This window comes from Falco peregrinus, chromosome 6 (genome assembly GCF_023634155.1).
Source record: "Falco peregrinus isolate bFalPer1 chromosome 6, bFalPer1.pri, whole genome shotgun sequence".
NCBI lineage: Eukaryota > Metazoa > Chordata > Aves > Falconiformes > Falconidae > Falco > Falco peregrinus.
The window spans coordinates 69,188,051-69,212,935 of record NC_073726.1 but is presented as its reverse complement, the minus strand read 5'-3'; the positions used below and the strand labels follow the sequence as shown (position 1 = coordinate 69,212,935).

The window sequence follows — 24,885 nt, the reverse complement described above, 5'->3', positions numbered from 1 at the left end:
TCACTGTGCTCAATTAAAATACCTATCTACCACTTACATCATGTTGATAAACTTACAAGCATTTAAAAAAACCCCACAGCCTACTATCTGTGACTTCTGAAGATACTTTAAAGTGTCCCATCCAGATCTTCAGTTAGAATATATGTATTAAAAACTGATCTGTCTGAACATATCCAGTTTATAATCAGAGGGAGAAATTAAAAAAGACTGTTGTGCATGGAGGCAAAAGTTTAATGGATGCACTTTTTTTTTTTAATGACAATAAAATTCTGAACTGTCCTGGAAGGTGTGAAAGGCGGCACTTGGATAAAGCAGAAAACAGGCTGTGCACTTTAATATGAAGGTGCACTCTAGAAATGCAAAAATGAAAAAGCACATCACAGTTTACAAGCTTTAAAAGAAAAACATTTACATGAGAGGAGCTACAGATTTCTGAAGGTCCAGGCAGAGGGCAGAAACAGCTATCTGGCCAGTCAAAAAACAATAGGTGTATATATCAGATAAAAATGAGACTTCATAATTTTCTCTAGTACCTGAAACAGATTTTATTCAAGTTCTCATGACTTTCACAATATACAGTGAAAATCAGACCTGTCCTTACTTAGGTATTTTCTCAACCTCTGCTTTTCTGTGGAAAAATGCTGAAGAGAACACAAAAATGCAAAGCCCAGTCTATAGAAAATCCCAAACCTAGTCTTACATTCCAGGTCTGGAGAACCAATTAAAAAATTAATTAAAGACATCAATCCTAAAACTTTAAAGGACTGAATTTGTGCTCATTTATCCTATGCTATTAAAAAAACTAAAAAGAAATTCCATATTGCACCACAAAACTCAGATAAAAGTATTGTCAGCTGGATTCTCCATAAAAATGTTCCAGGTTTGCTAGTTATAGAAACTGAAAAAATAACCCTTGGATTTAAAAACCTCACAATTTAACTGTTTATGTTAAAGAAAATGGTTCCAACAACTTCAAGGCTGAAACAAATTCATATTTCTGCAATGTGATTCTAGTTAGCAGAAAACAGGTATTTTTCTACAGATAGATTTATTTTTTTTTAAAGAAGCTCAGAGACAGATTTACAAAACAACTCAAACTGCAGTTTATTATGGTAGTGTTATCCTCTGTTGAACTATCTAGCAGAACAAGACCTCAAAACCTTTACATCTAAAAGCCTGGGCCCTTGTTTTCCAATCTGAAGAGACCAAGTACTTTTACTTGAAAGCAGCAGGCAAATGAACGTCAAAAAATTAGCTAGCCACAGGAAGAGACAAGATGAAACTGTCTTAATATGGATTACAGTGGTCTCAAGAAAAAACTTATAAAAAAATGAGTAAAAGGAGAACCTTTAGCACTGCCTATAAATGAACCAATGAAAGATGATTCTAAAGAGTTAAGTACAGCAAGTAAGAAAACATGCGAAAAAAGTGTAAGAGTCAATGGAAGTAAAACAACCTCACTGACATTTAACATTTATGCAAATATCAGATTCTCCGCTTCTTGGTTGAACATACAGCTAGGATCTCAATCAATGTCTGGAGTGTGCATGACTGATTTTGAAAACAAAATGCAAGCATAGTGTGAAAGTTAGAAATCTGTAAGTGTTTCTAAAGAGATGAACAGTCAAAAAATGAGACCATAAAGACTGGGAATCAGGGCTCTGTTCTAGAATTATTGGTTACTTACTTATGGCTAAGTTCCATGCCTGAACTTCCCTTCCTGCATGACGTTGGCTGTAACAGAACTGAACATGACCTAAACCCTCATGATTCATAGCTACATACGAGAAGAAAAGGCGTTGGCCAAGTGTCAGAAATCAATCAATATTCTGAGCTATCAAAATCACAGGAATTCCATAGAATTGCTTAAAGGTCTAGGAGAAAAAACCCAAAACCAAAACCACAAACACATTCACAGCCTAATACATAAAATACAAGCTCCAAGAGTAGCTTCTGGAAAGATACAGAGGGGAAAAATATTCTTTAAATTAAAATTTATTGTGATATATGCGTTTCTCTCTTTTTACCACGTATAGCAGTGATTTGGGATATATGTGCAATTTGCAAATGAGCATCCATAATAACATTCATTGCCTAGGATTCAATGGCCTTTGGGAAACCTCTCCAATTTCTCTGACAGGGTCTATTTTTTCTTATCCGGACCTCCCCCATTTCAGTGATAAGGTTTGCATTTTCTTACGCAGAAAGATACGCAGGATAGTCCGAACCCTGATTATCCTATTCTAGCAGTTCCCAAGAAATATCAAGTATGATAAAACAGCATTTCTAATGAAAATTATACAAAGTTCTTCCTGAACTTTTCTCAGAAAGTTACCCAGGAATCATCCTAATTGCTTCTACTGATAGAACCCCCCTCATTCATTTAGTCACATACAGAAGTCACAGCCACCCAGTGCCCCAAGTTTCAAATCAGCATTGCTTTGTTAAGGTGGTGGGTGTGAAAGGATTGATTTTTCAGATGATGTGCCCTCCTGCAAATATTTCGGTCATTCTTAACAGTGAAATGGAAGCAGAAGTAGCACATGCAGTCATTGCTTTGAATTCTGTTTTTTTCTTCAAAACACCAAAGTGAAATGTATCATTCACCACCTTCCCATTACATGAATGGACTCAATCATTGATCTCCAAAACGTAAATTCTAGTTGAGACTTTTTGACAGGCTTAGAAATCGAGATACATCAAAGATGTGTATCTGACTTAGACCTTAACAATCTTACCTTCTTCTGAAGAACGTTAACTTTGCGTTCCTTCACCTCTAACATGTCCTTGAGGTCATGGATCTCTCCCGCTTGAGTCCCCTTCTCCTCTGCCATCTCCTGAATCTGCTTTGTCTTCTTATTTAGCATAGTCTCCTTCTCTTCCAGACGTAATCGTAACGCATCCACCTAGAGTCAGACATGCAGAACAGGGTTTGGTTAGCACCTAAAAGTGAGAAATTTTAGAAAAGTTAAACTACACTTCCACAAGGGAGTGAGTGCTGACAAATTACAAACAGATTCAGAAAAATAACATCCCTTACTTTAAGACTGCAACATATATAAGCTTGTGAAAAAACAGTCATTTCAACTGGTAGGAGACTAAACAGCAAAAATAATCAAATGTTTTATTCTGAAATGGTATGAGACTAATGTTCCTTCTTGGAAAATCTCAATTCATACTTCTGACGTAACTCAGTCTTCTAAGACACAAGTCTGGATTTTTTTTCCTCAAAGAAGAAGCCACCAAACACAATGTGTTGTTGAGAAGTTCTCTCATACGTAGGGTAGGTGACCTCTTTATTTGGGACATTATGAACGTTCAGAGATTGAAACACTGACTCTTTAGTACCAGTCATTTTATATTCTAGGTTTTAATCAGAGTATTAGCTAGGCCTGGAGGTAATGAAAGCAGAGGTCTTCGTGGCCACTGCAGATCAAAACATGGACAGTTACCTTAGGATGTCTGAGAATATTTTGGCTTACATATCAACATAATAGTTTAAATACAACACATATTTTCAGCAGAATGCATTTTTATATTAACGATAAAAATGGAACAAATGACTCAGTACAGGATATTGTGGATGCAATTTGGACACATAAACATACTTGGAGCTCCCATGGCATCAGTAAATTTAGAAACACACTCTGGGAATTCTACAGTATCCTCAAACTTCGAAACTACATGTTGAGAAGCTTTTGCTTTTCCTTCTGCATTTCTCTTACACAAATGAAACAGAGCTTACAAGACAAAAGAAATGGGAGAAGGAATCAGAGCTATCTGAATATAAATTTGATGAGAAGAATAAGGTCACCACAGAGCACAGACTAATCTCAAAGACCATTGTGGAATACGAAATCCAACACCACCAACCTGCTCAGATACCAAAAGAAACCCACTGACCCCTATCCACTCGGCATTCAGACAGAGCTCAAATCTGCCAGCATGGCTGCTAATCTTATTTGACAGTATCAGATGTGGTTCCTGTTAGCTGAATCCATTACAGGACATCAGTCACACAGAGTAAACAGGGTGATCAATGAATATCTTGGTCCTTCTGCACAGCATAGGCTAGCAGAGACATGAAGTGAAAAGATGATTTGGATGACTCCAGCTAGAGAAAGAATTTAGGTAGTCGCTATGCTTATGGAATTTTGAGCAACATTTAGTTTTAATGTGTTATTCTAATTCCACTTTATTTTGATTTACTAATGGAAAACTTGCCTCTAAGGCTCTACATTTACAGTATGCTACGCCCACAAAACCCTTTGCTGTTTTGTTTGATTCCTTTTACACAGAGCAATAAGCACTTGCCAGTGGGGAAAAGAACTGCCCCGCTCTCCCCATCAGCACTGTAGTCCCGCTGCCACCTCTACGTCTGGAGCCTTCTCACTTACACATACGTTATTAAAATCACATTCCTGACCTTTCACCCAGCAAGTGGGGCATGGAGTATATTCTGCAGTGATATTAGAGTACCAGGTACTACCCAAATATGATTTATAGTATTGCTAGCATTTGTAATGAAAAGTTTAGCAGGTGGATCAGGCTTTGTCTTCTTTTTAAAAACACACGGTTTTATAGATTGATTAGGTATGTTCTCTGGATATCTCTAATGTTAAAGCTACGAGTCACTTTTATTAATTCTTGCAGGGAAACTGAAAATCTCCCTCTCAAGAAAATCCATATACGCTCAACAGTTGTGTTGCAAAATACTTGAGACAGTCCAGATGCCTACAGCACAGTATTAAGTGAAAAGAGAACATCTGCAAACAGAAATTTATCCATGGAATGCTTTCCATTTTCTGATTGATTATTCTCTTTGAACTCTATATTAGCTTATGGTTTGGGGTAAATTGCATTCCTGGTTTTATTTGTGCGAGGTCCCTGCCTAGGAAACCACCGAAAACACTTTCAAGAGTATTTTCAAAGACTGGCAGGACACACAATCATCACCTTAGCACTATTCCTGGCAGAACACTGCACTTGTTTATTCATGTCAACTCAGTTTATGTATGGCATCCTCCCACAGTGACAAGAATTGAGGTCTGTGGGAGTTAGGTGATGCCAACTTCAACAAAGTCAGCTTAAGATTTGCTCTGCACATGGAAACGACTAGGCAAACAGCTCCTGAGGTGCTGACGCCCCTTCTGACTTCTGCATCTTGGATGGTGTTATCTTAACCCTGGGTTAACCTAACTGCTTTTCACAGTAATAGACTGCCATGTCTTTAATTATGCATGGCAAGTAAAATCTTACAGTACAGCTCAGGCAATTGCTAGTCTTTCGTATAACAGTGGACTTGGTAAGTTGACCTGCACCTACAATCCAGTTTCTCATGAAGCTTTAGCAAAATAAACATATTTGTTGCCACCTTCAACACAACAGCCTTGCTAGGTACAGGTACAACAGGTACCTCTCTTCAGCTGGGTACCATACGTAAGACTTAAATTTCTTCACTGTACAGTGTATGAAAAACTGTGTTGGGAAACGAAACATTGATCTGTCTTTACAGAATTTTTCCAGGTGCAACAAGTAAAATTCTATGACTCTGTTCCTAACTATGTATAGCCATACACTAAGCACATAAAATTCCAAATTTCTAAGAAAAAACAGTAAATTAGTAGCTCCGGTGACTACCAGAATAAATACAATTAATGACATAATAATTCATTTCAATTTATTCTTAAACCTTTTTTACAATCTTGGATTCTGTAATTAGCCTTAGCTTTCAGAATATTCCCAATTTACAGCTTAGGGAAACCACTGAAATTTTCAAAAGTGAGCTTCAGAACCGACTCAGTAGTATGAGTCAATAGAACTCAGGTTGCACATGTGGTTTTCTCTTTTTTACCATCACCTCCACTGTACAGTAGCAATCAGAGTGTTATGACACTGGTGATTCCTACTCAGGTTTAGGAAGATGTTAGTGATGCCTAGAAAAAACAGTCTTCTACTCTTTTCCTGGGACTAAGTAATTCTTCCCATGTACCTGCCACCTGTTCAAACCATGGCTGAACCGCTGGTTTAGATCAGTGAACCAAGCCATACTCCATTCAGTTATATCAGAAGGTACAATTTCTCCTATGTTATAACCAAGCCCCAATTTCTCTGTAATGGCAAAATTCAAAATTTTTGTTCTCTGTTGGTATGACTACATTAATGGCAGCAAAAGGAACAGACAGAATATCAGTCTTGAAATACGTGTTTAGAGCTTTCTACGGTTTCTAAAAAAGAGCCATCTACTTTTTAAAGTATAAGTTGAAGTAATTCTGAAGCACTCCAAATTCAAAGATAATTGAGAAATGCACAGAGGAATATGTAATTTTTAATACATGCTTTTACATATTTTTTAATACATGCTTTTAACCTACTGTAGATATTGCTGTGTTAAGTCTCCAAGCACCTGAAATAAGTACATTTTTAAAAGGATCAGTTTTTGTGACGTTCTATTACTATCTTGAAATCGTATAAACACAAAAAAAGAGTTAGACTGGCTAGTCTGTAATTAAGACTTAAAAGCTATGTCTAGTAACTGATTTTGAATGCAGTGGTAGTTCACAAGACTTAATTCTCTATTTTTGACATTGACTTTTCTTATTAATTATGTTTGAGTTGACTCTTCACCTTCTTGTACAAATTGCATCAACATCCAATAGAGTCTGTAGAAGAGGGTGAATTCTTTCTGAACATACAGCTCCCACTTAACTGGACATCTTGGATTACAGGATTATGCCGCGGAGCAGAGGCACAGACATCTGGCTTTGTGCAGAGCCTGTCTGGTTCTTGCTAGGGTTATAAACTCCATGCAGGACAGATGTGATGCTTCCAGGGCCTGGTCAGGTCACGAATCAGTTCACCTTTAGCACGAGATATTAAATATCTAAACACGGTGAACTCTGTTCTGTGAGCTGAGCTTAATGTTTGCAGGTGTCTCACCTGCAATAGGTCTTCACGCAGCTGGTGCTAACAAGTCTTGTTAGAGACACCCAGCTTCCCTTTGCACATTCCTCACTAAAGGTGATCTGCTCACTGTCTCTGATTTAGAAGAGTCTACTATAGGTTCAAAATGCCAGTACAAGCCCCATAAAGACAGGCCCTTAGAGAATTTTATGTTCTACTGAGACATTCAGAGCAAACAAAATACTTCCAGAGGACTGGATTAATTTTTCTACTGACTGTTAATCTGAATTTACCATATGGAACAGACCAATTACAGAATCATGTCAGCTTGGGCAGTATACAAAAATAAAGGGGAATGTTCTCACCAATTTAACCTCCCACCAAGGCCACATACCTTCTGGCACTGACCTAAGCCAAAGGGCTCATTGGGCAAAACACAAACTTTATATGGATGAAGTCTTATTTCCAAAATAAATACTGATTTTTTTTGTTTGTTTACAAAGAGATCGTACATTTTTAGATCTATTTTTAAAAGTTCCTCCACAAATTGAAAAGTTAACCACAATATCCTCTCCACCCAATAGCCCTCAAGATAAACACCCCACAAACAGCTCACTGTTCTTTGTAGTTCTAGTGTGGCAGGTGGCAAATCCATTTTTGAGCTATTATACCAACACCTTTTCCCCACCTACCTGCAGTTTTCTTTAACAGAAGACTAAAAGGCAGAGGCCTATGAAGTTATTCTCTTTTCTCTCAAAATGTTTATTTAAATATGACTAAAATATCAATTCCCTATGAAGATGTCTGCCAATATCTGACAGAAAATGCACCTCTCTTCCTCCTCACAACTCTCTCTAGGTGTCTCAAGAGAAGCTAGTTATGTTTTAACATTGACCAGTGCTGTCAACAAATGAGGCTGAGCAGCATCTCACATTCCTACCCTATTCCTAGTGAAAATTCTTGTATAGAAAGATACCTTTTCCTAAAAATACCCAAATACATTGCAGGATGCAATGACAAACATTTCCATGCTGTGTTTTATCAACATGTTTCCATCTTGTACTTGAGAGGATCACTTGTGACAACAGAAGAAAGGTGACTGTGTACGATGATTTCATTGTTGAGCTTTCTGTCAAGAACATCAGCAAGGATGAAAAAGATGTTGTTTCAAAAAGTATAGATATATTCTTGGAATTACATAAAAATTATCAGGAACATCAACAGATCATTGAAAATACTTACTCTGACACAATGGAATAGCCTGATAATCAACAACACTTTGTGTGTGTTAAATTCATACCAGACTTCTACTTCTTACTGTGGAGAACATGCTAGACTGTATTGAATCCATCAAATCTATCATAAAATCATCATTCTAAAACAGTATTTTAATATTTTAGCTCCACAGCAATGCCTTACTGAAAGACAGACAGAAAATCATCTTTCATAGTTACTGTAGTTGTTAATTTTCACTTAGAATATGTGGAAGCAAACTAAGCGAATGACCTAAAAGCATTAAGCAGAAAAAAACCTCTCTTCCCCAGCCATTCAGCCACTTTTTTTTTTAGTAAAAGAGTTTGCATGTTTCAGAGGAAGAATCCAATTTGGTTTTGTATTGTGGTGCTACATGAGAATCTCATTTGGAAGAACCCACTGAAGAACAAATATTCTCAATAATTATTTAGTAATATTACAAGTTAGAGAGTAGAATAATTTTCTGTATTAAAAAACTACTTTGACCTTCAGCTAAAATAAAATCAAAATGTTCTGAATAACTATCAAGAGTATCTATCAGTGGTATATAACCTAGTCTTTTTTGTTTTCAAATATTTTATTTAAATTCCATACATCTTATTTGAATAAATATGTTCACCTACCATAACAGCTGAAATTATAACCATCTACTGAAGTCTTTTAACTTGTGAATGAACTAAATTATTTCAAGAACTTCACCTCTCATGGGCAGACAAGTACCACTTTTTATTATTTAAAAGTCAGAAGAGAAATGTGTTTCTAGCTTTGTAGGTTTGTCACAATACTGCACAGTAATTTAATATATCTATATTCTTTTCAATCATCATAATGGATCAAAACCTGCAATTTACATTATAATATGCTTATTTACCCAATACCTACTTCAAATTATATTTTAAAATGCAAATATTTTTTAAAGTAAACATGTACAAATTATGGTACATTCTTGACTAGTGAAAAAGAATGAGCAGAATTAACAAGAGGTTTGTGATTGTAAACTAGCACACTTTCACAGCTATACAGACTAATGCAATTTCAACTTCTACATAAATCTGAGAATAATCAGAAAAGCCATCTTAGAACATCAAAAGATATTTACTACGTAACTTGATTTCTGCATGTGGACAAGGCCATGTGCACGTATAGATTCACTGAACATGGCTAAAGGAAAGCTACATGAGGGTAAAAAGTCCAAATAAATTCTCTTACACTCTTGTAATACAGAATCTTCCTACCAGTATTATCTACAAATTTTCTGCATGCCTATTTCAAGGCTCCTTTGGCTTTTTCCTGTTTTAGCTGTAACAACACAAATATTTTTTGAGGCATGATCGCCATCTTTTGGACTTCTACTAACACTACAGTTTTCCAAGCCAGGGGATTGAAATGATGTCTTCACGCATTTCATGCTTATTCTTCAAGAAAGCCCAGAAGCAATAAATTTATGCTATACTTATTATCCATTTGATGTTCAGATACACAGTTGTGTCTTACATAATATGGGAATTTATTAAGTATTTGTTATCAAAACACAGTTTTGAAAATATTCTTCCTTTATCTTGGAATATGCATCATAAAACATGAAAGCCCATATTTCGGATGTAAACACAGGCTTACATGCAAGAGTTCCCGTACATGCTGACAGCAGCAGTGAAGCCTCAGCGAGCTGTACACTACTGGAACGTTCCTCCTTTCTCTGCTCTCTTTTAGCTACAAGGTCTTTGAAAATAAATCCCCCCAGCTCAGGCACTGCAACTTCCAATTGAGTTGTGCCTAGGAAAACTAGTATTAGTGACCACATGTTAGTGGAGCATGTTGTACAAGTGTGTCTTCATCCACAGGAATATGTGTGCACTTATACACACGTACTTGTCTTTACGATCAATCACGGGCCCTAGAGAATCAAACATAAACAAAGATACAACATGCTCAGAACAAGCAGTATGGCATGGCTATGGGACTGTATAACCTAAGCAAGAAGAAATTAAACAACACTTTTTATCTTTTTCTCTATGAAAGTCAGTCAGTACAGAATTGCCCATTTCACCTCTGTCTGCAGGATGGCAGCTCTTTGCTCTTTAGCTGTAAGAGACTCTTTGAGAACTTCAATATGCTGCTTGCTGTCAGAGAACTGATTTGTGAGGGTCTCCAGCTTTGTCTGCAAGGCCAGCAACTCAGTGTCTTTGCGTGACAGCTCCTGTTTCACCTGACCAATCTGAAAAAGAAAGAAAAGATAGGCAAAGGAAAAAATAATGTATACCTTCCTTACAAAAATAACTATAAATTCACATAACTAACAACAAAAAGTACGGTACTCTAAACTTATCCCATGGAATTGTGAAGTATTCAGTTATCTTGAATGGAAGGCCAGCAAAAATTTGTGTCATGAGCAAAAGATAAAGGAAAAAGAGGGGGGAGCAATAGCATCAATTTTTGAAGAGAAGTTCTTTTTAACAGTCAGTCTGTTCTTAATGATCTTTCAAAGGGCTGAACAAACCCAGTTCCTTAGCAGGGATAAATTAATGAAGATGAAGCAGAACTGTAATGAGAAAGTACCCTTACCCTGTAATACCAGAAAAGATGAGATACCTATGTGTCTCTCTCAGAAGCATGATGTTTGCTTTGAAATGTCAAACCAGCGCGTTTCTGTTCATCTCTCCGTCTAAGAATCCAGACTCTTGCTTACAGAGTATGTAGAGACACCTTTACTTTTCCCACTATTTACAAAACCACTGTTTCAATCTTGTAAGAAATACCTTTTCATTTATAGAAGCTTCTTAAAGCAGATGCAAACACACATCAAAATGACGTGAAAAGTCTTCGTGGACTGCACTTTGTTGAGAGCAATTTCTTAGGTTTAATGTAGTGAATTAAATCAGTATGGAAATGCCAATTTACTTTAACAAATGTAGGCTGGATTATCATTTAAAAAGACAAACAATAAGAAATGTTAAAAGGAAAGCACTGAAATGGGATGAAATCTCATTCTAAGTGCAGTCATCACCCAGGACAATTTTGATGCAAATCTGAAGGAAAAAAAAAGTATTGTAATTAAAGAGGACAGGGAAGTCCAAATGTAGACTTCTGTCTGAGTTTATAACAACCTTCTGGTTTGCCTCCAATACATGTCACAGAATAAAATGGTAATATTTTACTTTTACATATTATATAGCAAAGGTGGGCATCCCTCTAAACACTAAACAGTTTTCCCATTTTTAACTTGAACAATTTTGTCTCTGACACTTAAAAATAAAATATCTGTCAAAAGTATGTTGTCCAATGCTTCAAAACATCATAAACTACAAAAAATATCCAGGTCATACTCCATTTTTGGGAATGTGTCTTAATGTGAGATAAGCTGTGATTTATAATTTTTTAATTTTTTATTTTTTAAATCGAAAAAATGCACATACTAGTAGAAATAACTGAGAGGAAAAGCTTGGGTAAACGTGGTTTTATCTTGACAACATTGTTTCAATAATGGGCAATTAAAGAAAGGAAACTCTTTACTGAGGAGTATTAAAATAGCATCAAAAGATGTCAGCAAGCACTCCTGTGTTCCAGTGTGAAACAGCACACATGAGGAGATAAGGAAGAAGGGGAGCAGAAGGAGGACATGTATCTCAAAAAACCTCACACAAACTGATTTTTAAAATTGAAAAATAGGAAGGAGTGTAAAAAGAATTTAATTTATAGAATTATTCAATACTTTATTGCTCACTTAATTCAAACATACTAGGTTGTGGTTTTTTCGTATTTTTACTAAAAGCAACTATGTCCACAGAATGATTTCATCACCTATTTAAATTGGATACAAAACAATTGATGTTAGCAGCACTATTACTGCTGTCAGCTACTGGTCAATACAACCAGTTGCACAATACTGCTAGGCACAGCAGAATTGCTGGGAAGAGATGAACTATTTACTGCTAGTACTGTTTTTCTGAGGTACCTAAACTAAAAAGCCGCCTTAAAAATTCCAGACAACAAAAACTTTTTCAACTAGTAGGCAGCCTGTATTATAGCAAAGCTTTCTGAAACCAGTTTGGTCTCTCTCTGAACAGATTAATTCTCTTTGGGGTCATGTCAGAAGTGATGTTTACCCTAAATACTTGTGTTTTGGTGAAATGCTCTCATCTAAACATCTAAAATGCATTTAATTACATTAAAATTCCCAAGTGGCACACTAAGATCCTTCTCTCTAGAAGTCCCCATTTCAGAGATTTAAACCCACACTGCTAATGTGCTAAAGCTCTTTCAGGAAGAATGCAGCACATACCATTCCAAGTTGCAAGAGAAGACAAGACAGCATTAAGTGCTCACATCTCTTTTCTCGGTGAGACACTATGATCACTCAGCAAACGTACTAATTTCATGGCAAAGGAATTCATGCTGCTAAAATTAAACAATCAGTTTTAAAAAGCATTCAGCATCCAGCTTTTGTTATTTTTTGTGAAACAATATAAGGAGGGTTCAGCACATGTTTTCAAATTATTTTTCTTCTGCTAGGGAAAGCAAATCTCTTTGAAAGTCTGGCCCCAAAATGGGTGCTGAACACTTTTGAAAATCTGCTTCAATAGAGAAGAGTAAGTTACTGTTAAAACAGCTCATACCATTAAAAAAACAGTAAAAAAAGAAATAAAGATTTTCCGTTCAAGAGGGATGTTATGGACACCAAAACCGTGTGAAGGGAAAGGCAGCTACAAGGCTGAGCAGACTGTTAGTACTACTGTTAAGTCATAAAGAAGGCAAGAAAAAAATCTACCCCGAAAGTCAGAGAGCTAGCAAGCCCCAGTGAATGGCCACTGCACACAAAAGATAAATCTTACTGCAGAGACCTCGGCCTGGAGACCAGCCACTCTTTTTTTCAGGTCCTCCCCTTGAGCCTCTTTGGCACTCAGCTCTTCCTTCAGTTGCTCTACCTGTCACGACATTGTTATGTTTTTAAATATTTATTATTTGTCAGCTTCTAGTTAGTCTGTCTCAATCCAAGTAACTAAAAGTGACAAAGAACTCAACAGAAGGATCAACACTGGTCACTCATTTCCTCTTCCATTCTTCGTTAAGTCTTCTCAAAAGTTTCATGTCTCTGTAATTTCACATAGGCTGCCAGACAAGAATTTGATTATGAAACAAAAATGTATACTTATGGTTATGTTTATGTATGTCAAATATGGGGCACTTCACCCAGTGGTTTTGAAACTGCAATTTATGAGGAAATTAGGACAGGAAAAGGGACATTTTCCAGTTCAAGAGAAATAAAGTTAATTGTCAAGATACAGCCACAGATGAATATACAATACAATACTGAAAAAATACTTGTTGTGCAATTACAAAACAAGGTAGGACAGCAAGATATGAAGACTGTAGATGGCTACAAGTTGTGAGTGAATTGTTATCAAAAAGGACCAAATTTTCTGCAGGAAAATAAACAAGCAGACATAGTAGATGGAAAAGATCCAGAAACTGAGTAGCTAAACAGATCTATAGGCCCACAGAGGGAGAGGAGAAGGGGAAATTGAAGAGCTGCTAACAAGGGAAGAAGGAAAGAAGGCAGAAAGAAGAAAGGATGGAAGGAAGAGGTGCTAAAATCGTCTCTCTGTTTCTAATTTGAAGAGGGTATCCTTCCATTCCTAGAAGCAACTCGTGGGATAAAGGGCAGAAGTATAAAAGGACAGGTGTGGTTATCTCGAGGCAAATCAGTGAGCTCGTGTGAGGAAAGTGGAAGTAACATATACTTATTACACATCTCTACTTAAGAGCAAGTAACACATCTCCAAGAAACTTTCTCCAGCATTCTTTCTTCGACAAATAATTTAAATCAGGACAAATACAGTAGGTTACAATTGCTCAGGACCTAGTAGAGTAATTTTCAACCTCTGTTCCAGGAATTTGTACACTGCTTGCAGAGAGTACAAAAAAGCTAAGAAAAGTAGGACTGCTCACAATATACTTAAATGTGCTGTACAAGGTGGCCTGATTTTTCATTACAAAATATTAGGGCCCACTAAAAGACTGAGAAACACTTCTTTGGGAGAGACAAAGAATGAATTGACTTTTGGCTGTAGCCAATTCTGTAGTTGGTGTCCATCTTTATACCTGAGGATCAACATGTCTCACTGCTGTATTTGCCCTGTGTTCCCAACAAATCTACTCTCGTTCTGATGCCACTACTGGAAGCAGAGTATAATTCAAAGCCACTATAGTGACAGTTCATGCTCTTTTCAGCCATTACATAATAAAAGGACCTACTAGTTATAGTACAATGGTTGCAAAAAGAAACACTCCTTTTTCAATAGACTACATTTGAAAAGACTCTAGACCAAATAAAACCTAAATTTATAATAGATTAGCAATGGTCTAAAGACAAACACAAAACCCTTTTGAAATAAAAGAAAGTCAGATGTGACAGTAAAATCTAAATTTGCGCCGTTGAACTTACTGAACCATTATTATAGTATTTTTAAATTTCAATTCAAAATCCTCTTAAATATTTTAAAGTTATTTTAGTGGTTTCATGTCAGAATACAAATAAATTGTTTCCCAGCACGTGAATGGGAACCCAGACTGTAACTCCTAACTGAATTATGAAAATTTCTCTCATCTGTTCTCTAAGCTCAGTTTATCTTATCACTGTTATTCGATTTCTCAATACCTTATTTTTCATGAATTTGGAGTGACTACGATACACCTCCATTTGCTTCATTTCTTCTTCACGTTCCTCTGTGCTCAGAGCTCCATTTGACTTCAACATCTGAATCTCCTCTTCCAAATCCCGGAGGCCACGCTCCATGGAAGAAATTTTTGAATCCTGAAAATTATTAGAAGAGACAGATAAAGATACGCAGTTAGATGATTTTTTAACATACCATTGGAGCAAAAAAAAAAAAGGAAATAATTTCTTGGACGTGTCCCTCTCCTTGAAATTTACTCCTGAAGTTCCTACAGAAATCAGCCTACACCTCTTTACATAGCATCTGGCTGAGTGCCCAAGTACTCATTTTTCATTTTTTTTTATCCCTTTCAAGGAAAGCAAGAGTTTAGTACTGAAAGAAAACATGGCTAGGGGCGAGGGACACTGTGTATGGTGAAGAAATAAAGGAATATGAAAAAAGGTTGCCTTGTAATGCAAAGCCAGCACGAAGCAGAGAAATTTAATTCTAACCAAATGGAAGCAGCAAAATTTGACTGCAAGAATGGCAAAAACATGAGTTTGTGCTACTACTAAATTGAGTGGGGTCAGAAATAGAGGACATAAAAAACACCACAAGCAAGGAAAAGATGCAACAATCTGGTTTTGAGTGGACAATCTAGTTTTGAGTGGATAAAGCAGTTGGGGATCCCTAAAGTCTTCTGGCTCACATATACAACATAAAAAACATTTCATGGTTAAAAAATACACAGCTCAAAAAATAAAAATGTCCATCTACTATTATCCTCATAGTTTTACAGGTTTTCAATCTGCTTGATTTACTGTTTCTTTAGAAGTCTTATGTGTTAGAAACAGCAAGAACAGATTCATACAGCACACAGAGCTTCATGCATCCAAATAAACACAGGTATTATTTATGAATTGTAACCTCTTAAAACAGTCTATTTTTTTATTTAATCTCTCAAAAATATTTCGTCTTTCCTGAAATACAGGTAGGATTCGAAACTATCCACTCTTTCATAGAGCAATTCTTCATAACTGTTTTTGGTCTGATAATCAACGCACAACTGAAAAAAAGCACGAAACATTTTCACATACAGGTTTTCATTCATAAGAAGATTTTTTTCTGAAGGCCCATTATGAAGATCTAGTTGGCTCTCCTGCTTAGTTTTTGATGCTTAAGTTAAAATCAGTAAAGTGGATTTTTGCCACGAAAACTTAAGAGAAGTAGTAAGGTGAAGTGGTATGTTGTAATTTACAACAGTATTCAGTTTCAGTGCTTACATCATTTCCCAGAAATACCGGTGTTTCTCTTTTGATAGTAAAGACAGCTTATTGTTACCAGATGGTCAATTAGTTTTCATTACTATGGACCACAAAGATGACTAATAAAAGCAAGACGGTAAATTAAAGGCTCCAGAGTAGAAAGATGGAGAATTTCTATGGAAAATATTGAGAAGGAATGGAAAGAGTTGGAATAGGAAAAAAGGAAAATAAAAGAGAAAGGCACAGACAAAGAAGTAGGGAGAAAGATATGAAAATGGAAGAGTATAGTTTGCAAAGACAATTTCCGTTTTTTTTAATTGTATTTGTCCAAACCCTATCTGATATACTTTATGGACCATACAATATGAAATATGATTGCATAAAGCTGTGTAAACCACACACTCCACTTTGTGGCTCCTGAGTTCTTGGCAAATTGCCATAGTTCCATTATATTACTTGAGTTAATGGTTTAAGAATTCAATCACAAATTCATCTAAAAAAGTTAGGTTTATGATGGCATACAGACATCTTTCTAGCTATATGACCTATTATTTAAGTGGGTTTTGAGTTTGCAAATTGTAATTTTGTTGACACACAGAATGCAAAACAGTATTTCAAATGCTGATACTGTAAAAAGAAAATAACCCACATCATCATAAAAACCTACTAATCCATCATTTCCATCCTTGTAATACAACAGACTCTAGGTTAACCAAAAGAAATCTGTATATACTGCTGCAGGTAGACAGAAGGCAGGTTTCTATTGTGTCATGAGGCAGCTCTGTCTCTTCACTGATCAATAATAACAAATAAAGCAAAATAGATAATAGAATAGTATAAAATAAATATACTTATTTTAAATTCGAAGACTGAACAGAAGCGTATGGCATTTGGTAGTCACCTTTCATATGAAAACCCATTTTCCAGAGAACAAACTCTACTGCTGCCTATATGCAATCATTTACCTTCATCTCAATAACAGTTTGCAGAGCCTTTGTCTTGGCTGTGTCAGGAGCATTTTCAAATCGACGATGGATCTCCTGTAGCAGCAGCAAAGAAAGCAAGAGTTAGCATAATGTCATTTTGTCCCATCTATCAAATAAACAAAGTTACTAGAAGCTTCCCTTTCCAACACAGCATAATTCAGTGCTGCCTTCTGATGTTACCAGTTTATACACTTTGTTTTATCATTTATCATATGAAAGAAAGGACAGGGAAAAGTTCATTTAACAGAATCACAGCCTCAGTTAAAAAGGCACATAAGAAACTGCATCTTGCACTACCTACTTACTCAAAATAAACCACTGAAATGACAGCTGAGTACACCAAAAAAACCTATCATCTGGCTGCTAAACTAATCTAAACCATTACTAGTTTCTCATGGAAGACATACAAATAATTTATTTGACTAGATGCTTACTGAAAACAATAATGATGCGGTTTATGTTTCAACAAGCTATAGGGTGCAGCTGTACCGATCACACTTCTTTTCCAACTTTTTTTACACCCCAGAGTAGCAATGTTTAACTATGCGTGATGAAAATCGTTCTCCACTGGGCCTCAAATAAAGCTGAAAGCACGTGACTGGATAGTACATTGCTCTAGAAGCTCACAGTATGCAGACAGGAGGACAAAAGTCTGTGTGATATTTCTGTTGATGTGCATTCATGGAACTAGCATTCTTCAGACTGCTCACTAAGGAATAAAATGTTAGAATGCTGAAACAACTTGTTCTACCATATAACGTAGTTACGGGTTTCAAACCAACAAGTAGGAATACAGGAGAAACAATATAGTATCTACTCTGCTTTTTCATTATTTGTCTTACAATAATGTTGTCCTTACACCACACACTAATGTTAAATGTAGGAATGTGAATACTGTTAGAATGTTAATATTATATGACATAAAAATACTTTGGTGACCATAGAGTATGAACTGTGCTACCAGCTGACCTAACAACAAATAGCATATGTGCACACACAGTGTAGCCATGGCTCCCCTGAAACACCTAAAAGACAAATCAAAAAATCTATCCACAAACTCATACTTTCAACAGACATGGTGAAGACATAACATTTTGTATGGTAGCCATACATGCAACTTGCTCCATATGATTATTTGAATGAGAATGGTAGAGTTGTATAGTGCTTTTCAAAATACTGGAAACACTACTTATCTTGTAAGACTGTTAAGTGCTCTTACATAGCTGTGAAGTGAGCAAGATAGAAATGCGTAGTGATATGACAAGGGCCACAAGAAGAATTCTGCATATATTTGGCACAAGGCCATTTGCTTAAGTTGATGCCTATGAATGGTAGTAACCAGAAAACCCAGTAGAAGGTTCGTCTGTCTTTAAATACTACAGTTGTGTATTTCCCGAGAAGCTTTTTTTACATGTATGTTTGCAGAGTAGGGTGGTATTTTCTGGAGGAGAAAACAAAAAACCTCACCCGCCAACACTGAAAAAAAAACCAAACACAAAACCCAGAAAACCCCTTTAAATATATTTGCTTCTGTCATAGACAACAGGTAACTTTAGAGCTTCTGGTCATTTCTGGTCATGTATCACTGACACCACATAGACCAGAGTGGAACAATACCATCATTATTCTTCTACTTACCTGTACCTATATTCACATAATGGATTTACTCAAATCTAAGCAGCCTGACCAGACATTTATTTTGGCCCTAAGATGTCGTCTATCTGCCTGTAATGTACATGCCCAAAGAAAGGGCAGCATGCATACTTCTCTGCTATTTTTGTCAACAGACATCTGAATCACACCATAATCAGTAATTTCTCATCCCCAGCCTTCCACACTGTTGGTCTCCAGCACTCTTCCACTTTTCCAGCTGCCTGCAGGGTTAGGAGCATGCTTCTTTTTTCTCTACAGGTATGGCTTCTACCTACTCAAGAGGTTTTATCAGTGAGGCAGCCACTTTACCTTGAATATGCTGGTATTAAATCTAAGGAGGGGAACATACTACACTAAGATGCTCTTTCCAGGGTGTTGTTGATAGAGCCCTCTAAAGACTGCAGGCATTATCTCTATGATCATCTCCTTAGAAGGGCCGTAAGCTTTTTCAAAGCAGTCAGCCCAACCAACTGAACCTGTATCTACTACCATTTCCTATGCCCACCCTCAGAAGAAGAAAAAAGAAGCTGTCAGCACACAGGACATCATCAGCACAAACTGGACCAACACCCTCATGTCACTTTTATTACCTACTCCATCCTCGGCATTTTTCTTGAGCCACATCAATTAAACTATTTTTCCAGTCTGTCTCCACTGCTTACTATTCCAGTTGCCACCTCTTCAGAGGTAGTATTTCAGAGATTCATTTGGTTATGCTGCCATACAAAATGTTAGAAAAGAAGCTCAGCATGAGGTTGAATTTGCTTTAAAAATGTCATTTCAACTAAGCATAGGACAGACTGCCATATAAGAAACTCAGAACTTATCTTACTACCCCCAATCAAGGATCAGAGACAAAAATCATAGTGCTTCATAGTCTTAATAAGAATAAACTGTGACGAGCTTCTAACACTCAAGAACAGCATAAGCATTTAGAAATATGAAGGGAAGCAGATCCAACACCTCCACCTGTTTCTCAGTGCTCTTACCAGTACCTGTCATGGAAAACATGACTCTTTTTCAGTATCCTTGGTCTTCCTCCACAGGGAATGATCTCAGCTGCCCTCTTTAAGGTAGCTGTGGTATATTTTTCCCCTGTTTCCATCTCAGCCAGTTCTAATGTGCTGATTCAAGAACTGCACCTTAATTCCAAGATATTGTGGCTGTCAGTCCTTCTCATGAGCTCTGGACAGCAATGAGTTTCTGTCTTGCCACTGGCACAATGTTGTTACAGGCACCTTTTCAATATCTTAGTATGTATGACATTCTAGCTAGACTGGAGCCTTCAGAAATTTCCCAAGGAGGCTTTTGTACAACTCCAGCGGTAGGAGTGGCTTCCTTCTGAAAAATCTCCATATCTGAAGTTTGCAGAGTGGACTCTGGGAACTCCATTCATAGATTCACCGAGCAGCATATTGGTGGAGAGGCATCCAGGTACTTCACTGTTCTGGAACAGCAAGCCTGTATCTATTTGGCTGAAGTGAACCGCACTCCTTGTAGAAATACGCAAACATCTGAATAAGAAAGAAACATAACTTCTGACTATCCCTCTGGAGAGGCTCATACACGCACCGCATCCTCCAGTCCCTTCTCATTATTCTCATGTCTTTCCTGCAATTCCCAGGCTGAGAGGAACAGAGATGTTAAGGCACATACCATCCTTTTCGTAAATTCACACGGCACATTATGTGAGGTGGTATTTGAGAACGTTTATTGTACCACACATCATATACTGCTGTAATACCAAATTATTCTGTAATCTCTGCTTGGCTACAACAGCACCTACCAAGAATATACATATAAACAACAGAACTCCAATAATGTCATTTAACTCCTCTAAGAGCAAGCTAGTAAAACCAGTCCATAGTTAAAAGAAAGATGCCCCAATCACATGTTGGTGGCACGTTCAAATTCACATCCACTTATAAAAAGCTTATATGGTATAGGAAGAAAAGAGAGTTTGAATCCCCCAAAATTTCAGGATTAAAATAAAAAGTTGCTTCTTAAAACTTCAAAAGTCAGGGAAAAAAGGAATAATTCTGAAGATTAAATTTTGAGCTTAAAAAGGTAAAGAAAGATCCAAGAGTGAAAAGTATCCTATTCTGAATTGCGCGAGCTTTCACTAAATACAGAAAGTTGTATCTCCAGCTGTTCCTATCACATCAATTATACAACCATCCAAGGACTATCATTGTAGAATAAAATGAAACAGAGCTTAATAATAGAAAAGAAATTAAAACAAACTCTTGTAAAATCCTAGAAACCGAGAAAACAAAAGATAAAAGGTAAAAAAATAATAGGCCGAAAGCCTATTTTAAACAATTTATTATTTTTATTTTAGTAGTGCAATTACATACTAGATAATTTCCACTTGTGCAGAGACGTGGTCTCTGACCTGAGAACATAAAAGCAACTACTACTATAGAAATGGAATATATGGAATACACAGTAAGAGAACAGCATGTCACTAAAAGAGATGCTGACACACCAGTGTCTGCTATTTACATTGCACAGCGTTTCCACATATGGAAAATTCTTCTAAGCTTTTCTCTTTAGAAAGGCCTGTACCTCCACAGTCTGAATTGATGCTTTGCACTTCAGCAAAGGAAATGTCCTACTGCTACCATCTTAAGTAATTTCCCTGTGATTCGGATGACATAACCTGCTGAAAACCACCTCCCACCTCTTGACTGCATAGTAAGGACTTAATTTTGGCAACATGCCTACTATTCTGAAAAGCCTAAAAGCAGGGCTACAGGCAGACTGAACCTCCCTAGAACACAGATTTAAGTGTGGCTGCTGAAGGAAGACACTGAGTAGATATCCTTCTTAATTGTGAAATACAGGTTACATACTTACCTTTCAGTGGCAGAATGGAGAAATGCTAATATATCATATCTCTGATGCATTCAGATTCTATTATGGACACACCCCACACAGATGAATGAAAATTAATATTTTTATCTTCAAAACAGGACTTTGCACAATAATTAAAAGCATAGGACCACACACACATATCAGGATCAGAAAGATACAAAACTTAATCCTTCAATCCTTGCAAGTTATCCATTCTGATAAAGTAATAAAGCATTACTCCATTGTTCTGCTTTCACACATAAAGAACTTAAAACATGTAACTGATACTGTTCCTTAATGGATTAGTAAACTTCAACTTCTGCTTAACTTTGAATGCAACTTAATATAACAAGGGGTGGCTCTTATATATATGCTTTATATTTTTAGGGTTTTTATACATTCAATGATTCCTTTATTTTAAAAAAGACAACAGAAAGGTTAAAAAAAAGCTAGTAGCTCTCAAATTATGTGCAACATGCATGCTTTTCATTGATAATTATTATTACTATTAAAAATATGCAACATATTTCTTTTTCAGTTTAACCAGTGGGAATGTCTAGCTACAAGGTATCTTGACAACATTCCCAGGAATATTGAAGAATGCTCAATTATACAATTTCTGTTCCAAGTTTCATGTTTAGTACCCCATTACTACAAGCTACTAGAGTTTTTACAATTACTTGACATAAACAAGAAAATCTTTAGGTGGAGGGTCACTTTATTACCTGCTTGGTGCTAGAGCTACCAGTACAGGTATACCATGTCCACTTTGTGTGTCTACAACTTAGAAATGATATCGATATATTGACCAGAGTTCAAATAATGACTGCAGGAGCATAATTTGTCTTCAGGGGGAAAAAAATCAAAACAGAAGTTATAGTGCAAATTGATCACAACTTTAAAGTACCTTCACTGGCAACACAAATTCAGTACATATTGTTCTGTCTTAAAACCACTGGGATTCAATAACTAGAAACTGATGGCTAGAAATAGTCAGAAGTTTTAAACAGTGTGGCCATTTAACCAAAGTTGGGGTTGGTACTTCATCACTACCAATTTTTAGTTAATAATAGCTATCTTCCTTTAAAAAAAAATAAGAAAATCCACTTCAAAAAAGATATAAAATCAAGGTGTGCATCATAATACATCTACCAAATAGGTCTGCAAAGTACTACAGTACCCCTATGAGAAACAATACTGTAATTTTTCTGGTCAGCATAATGACATAGAACTGCTGATCAAATGTACTGAGAACATCGGATATGTAAATAGCTGTGATAAAGTGATTTTAATGCACCATAAGGAATGACAGATTCTGCGGGGTTTTTTCTTGACAAGAAATGCCAATATAATTGAAAATTCGAGAACATAGTTTAGAATTGAAGGAGTCCTCAACACTGAGCAATATTGGCACTATTTCTCAAAAATACTAAGAAATCATACACATGTACATAAAAATGAAGGGATTTAATCAGAACCTCTTCTTCCTTCAGAACCTGGCCATATCATGCACTGTTATTCCTTCAGTTACTCCTGCCTCTGATTTTGCATAGGATTTGGTAGAAATGTGAACGTGCACTTTTATGCAATGATGTTCTTATAGCGGAGTAGGCTTAAAAATACAGCAACTTATCTCTCAGTAGCACAAGATAAGCACTTTCCAAAGCAAAAAAGGACATGCCTTCCATTTCCTGCAGAACCTACAAAATCAGGCAGCAGGTACCACACAGAGAATAAGAAAAATATGCTCTCTCATACATTCCTTTTTTAAAAATTTGACAAAAAATATGATGTGCAATTAAAAAACACAGCTGTAATTCTGACTTTTTTTAATCTTAACTGGCATACTCATGTCTTTATACAATCAAATATGATGTTCTGTGCAGGATCCTTGCATCATTCAGTGGACTGGACAGTTTTAATTAAATAAGAAATAATTGGTTTTATTCTCCAACAGGTAGTCCAGGCCTAAGTGAATGTTACACATTTTGTACTTAAAGTTTAGATGGCTTTTCTGTCAACCTTTCACGTCTAAACCTTTGAAAAATTTTAGCAACCTAGTTTCAATTAATTACAATGAAACACAAATGTTATACCCAAAGGAAAATTTCACGAACACTGATCAGTTCATTATTAACTATCATTGTTAATTTTTGAAATTATTTTATAGATCTGTAAGATCAAATAGATCTATAATTGTGTAGAAGGACAAATCAGTACCTAACCTGATTTTCTTCTACTATGAAGTAACTGGTGGTGTGGGTAAATGGTGAGAAATGGGTGTTGCATGTCTTGACTTAATGCCTTCAACACAGCCTCCAAAACATCCCTGTAGCCAAATTGGTGATGTATAGACTGGAGAAGTAGTTAACAAGGTGGCTGGAAAATCAGCTGGATTGTCAGGCTCAAAGCCTGGTGATTAGCAGTATGAAGCCCAATGGGTAGCTGCTTACTATTGACAACCCTCAGGGGGTGGTACTGTGGCCAATACTGTTCAGTGCCTTTATTAATAATCTAAACAATGGGATAGACAGCCTTTTCAGCAAGTTTGCAGATTATATGAAATCTGGATAAAACAAGAATTGGGAGTAAGCAGTGTGCCCTTGCTGTAAAAATAAAAACAAACCAAAAAACCAACAAAACCAAAACCAAGGCCAACTACATCCTGGGCTGTATTAGCAAAAGTACACAACCAGGAGATGGGAAGCAGTTATTTCTCTCTATGCAGCTCTTGCAAGACCACTGCTGGAGTACTGTGCCAGATTTTTGGCTCCCGCAGTACAATGAAGACATTGAAAAGCTGAAGAGAGTCCGACAGACAGCCACCAAGGTGGTTGGGACTGGAACACACGATGTAAGAGGAGAGGATGAGAGAACTGGGTTTGTTCAGCTGAAGAGAAAAGAAGGCTTGGGGGGAATCTCGAAGCTCTCTAGAATTATCTAACTGGAAGCCGTCAAGATGATGATGGAAACAAAAATATTTTCAGAAGCGCACAGGAGAAGGATATAGGCAACAGGCAAAAGTTGCAGCGCAGAAAATTCTGACTTGTTAATAAATAAAATATTTTACCAGATGAGCAACCAAACACTGGTTGCCCAGAGTGGTTGTGGAATCCCTGTGACTTGAAATTGCTGATTTGAGAAGGAAGTTGCATGAAATTACCTCTGGAAGAGCCCTTCAACCTGCATGACTCATTTATGAAAACATCATTACTAACTGGGACCAGAAGAGACTGGATAGTATTTTAATTGTTTAGTTCCAGGATTTTTATGAGTATTTTTCAGAAAGTGCTCAATACCAGTAATTTTAGCTAC

General features: G+C 36.5%; 1 protein-coding gene across 12 annotated transcripts in view; it reads right to left on the bottom strand.

Moving 5' to 3' along the window:
* Positions 1 to 24,885, bottom strand: part of ERC1 (ELKS/RAB6-interacting/CAST family member 1) — a 302,298-nt gene that overhangs the window by 202,561 nt on the left and 74,852 nt on the right. For 8 of the 12 annotated variants that reach the window (XM_055808142.1, XM_055808144.1, XM_055808147.1 and 5 more), the window contains exons 4-8: positions 17,041 to 17,115; positions 14,813 to 14,968; positions 12,996 to 13,079; positions 10,205 to 10,372; positions 2,739 to 2,906 (exon numbers count right to left, since the gene is read on the bottom strand). In XM_055808142.1, the coding sequence (XP_055664117.1) occupies positions 2,739 to 2,906; positions 10,205 to 10,372; positions 12,996 to 13,079; positions 14,813 to 14,968; positions 17,041 to 17,115 (651 nt within the window). The remainder of the gene's footprint in view (positions 1 to 2,738; positions 2,907 to 10,204; positions 10,373 to 12,995; positions 13,080 to 14,812; positions 14,969 to 17,040; positions 17,116 to 24,885) is intronic. The other 4 variants (XM_055808146.1, XM_055808151.1, XM_055808145.1 and 1 more) reach the window with 1 other exon arrangement.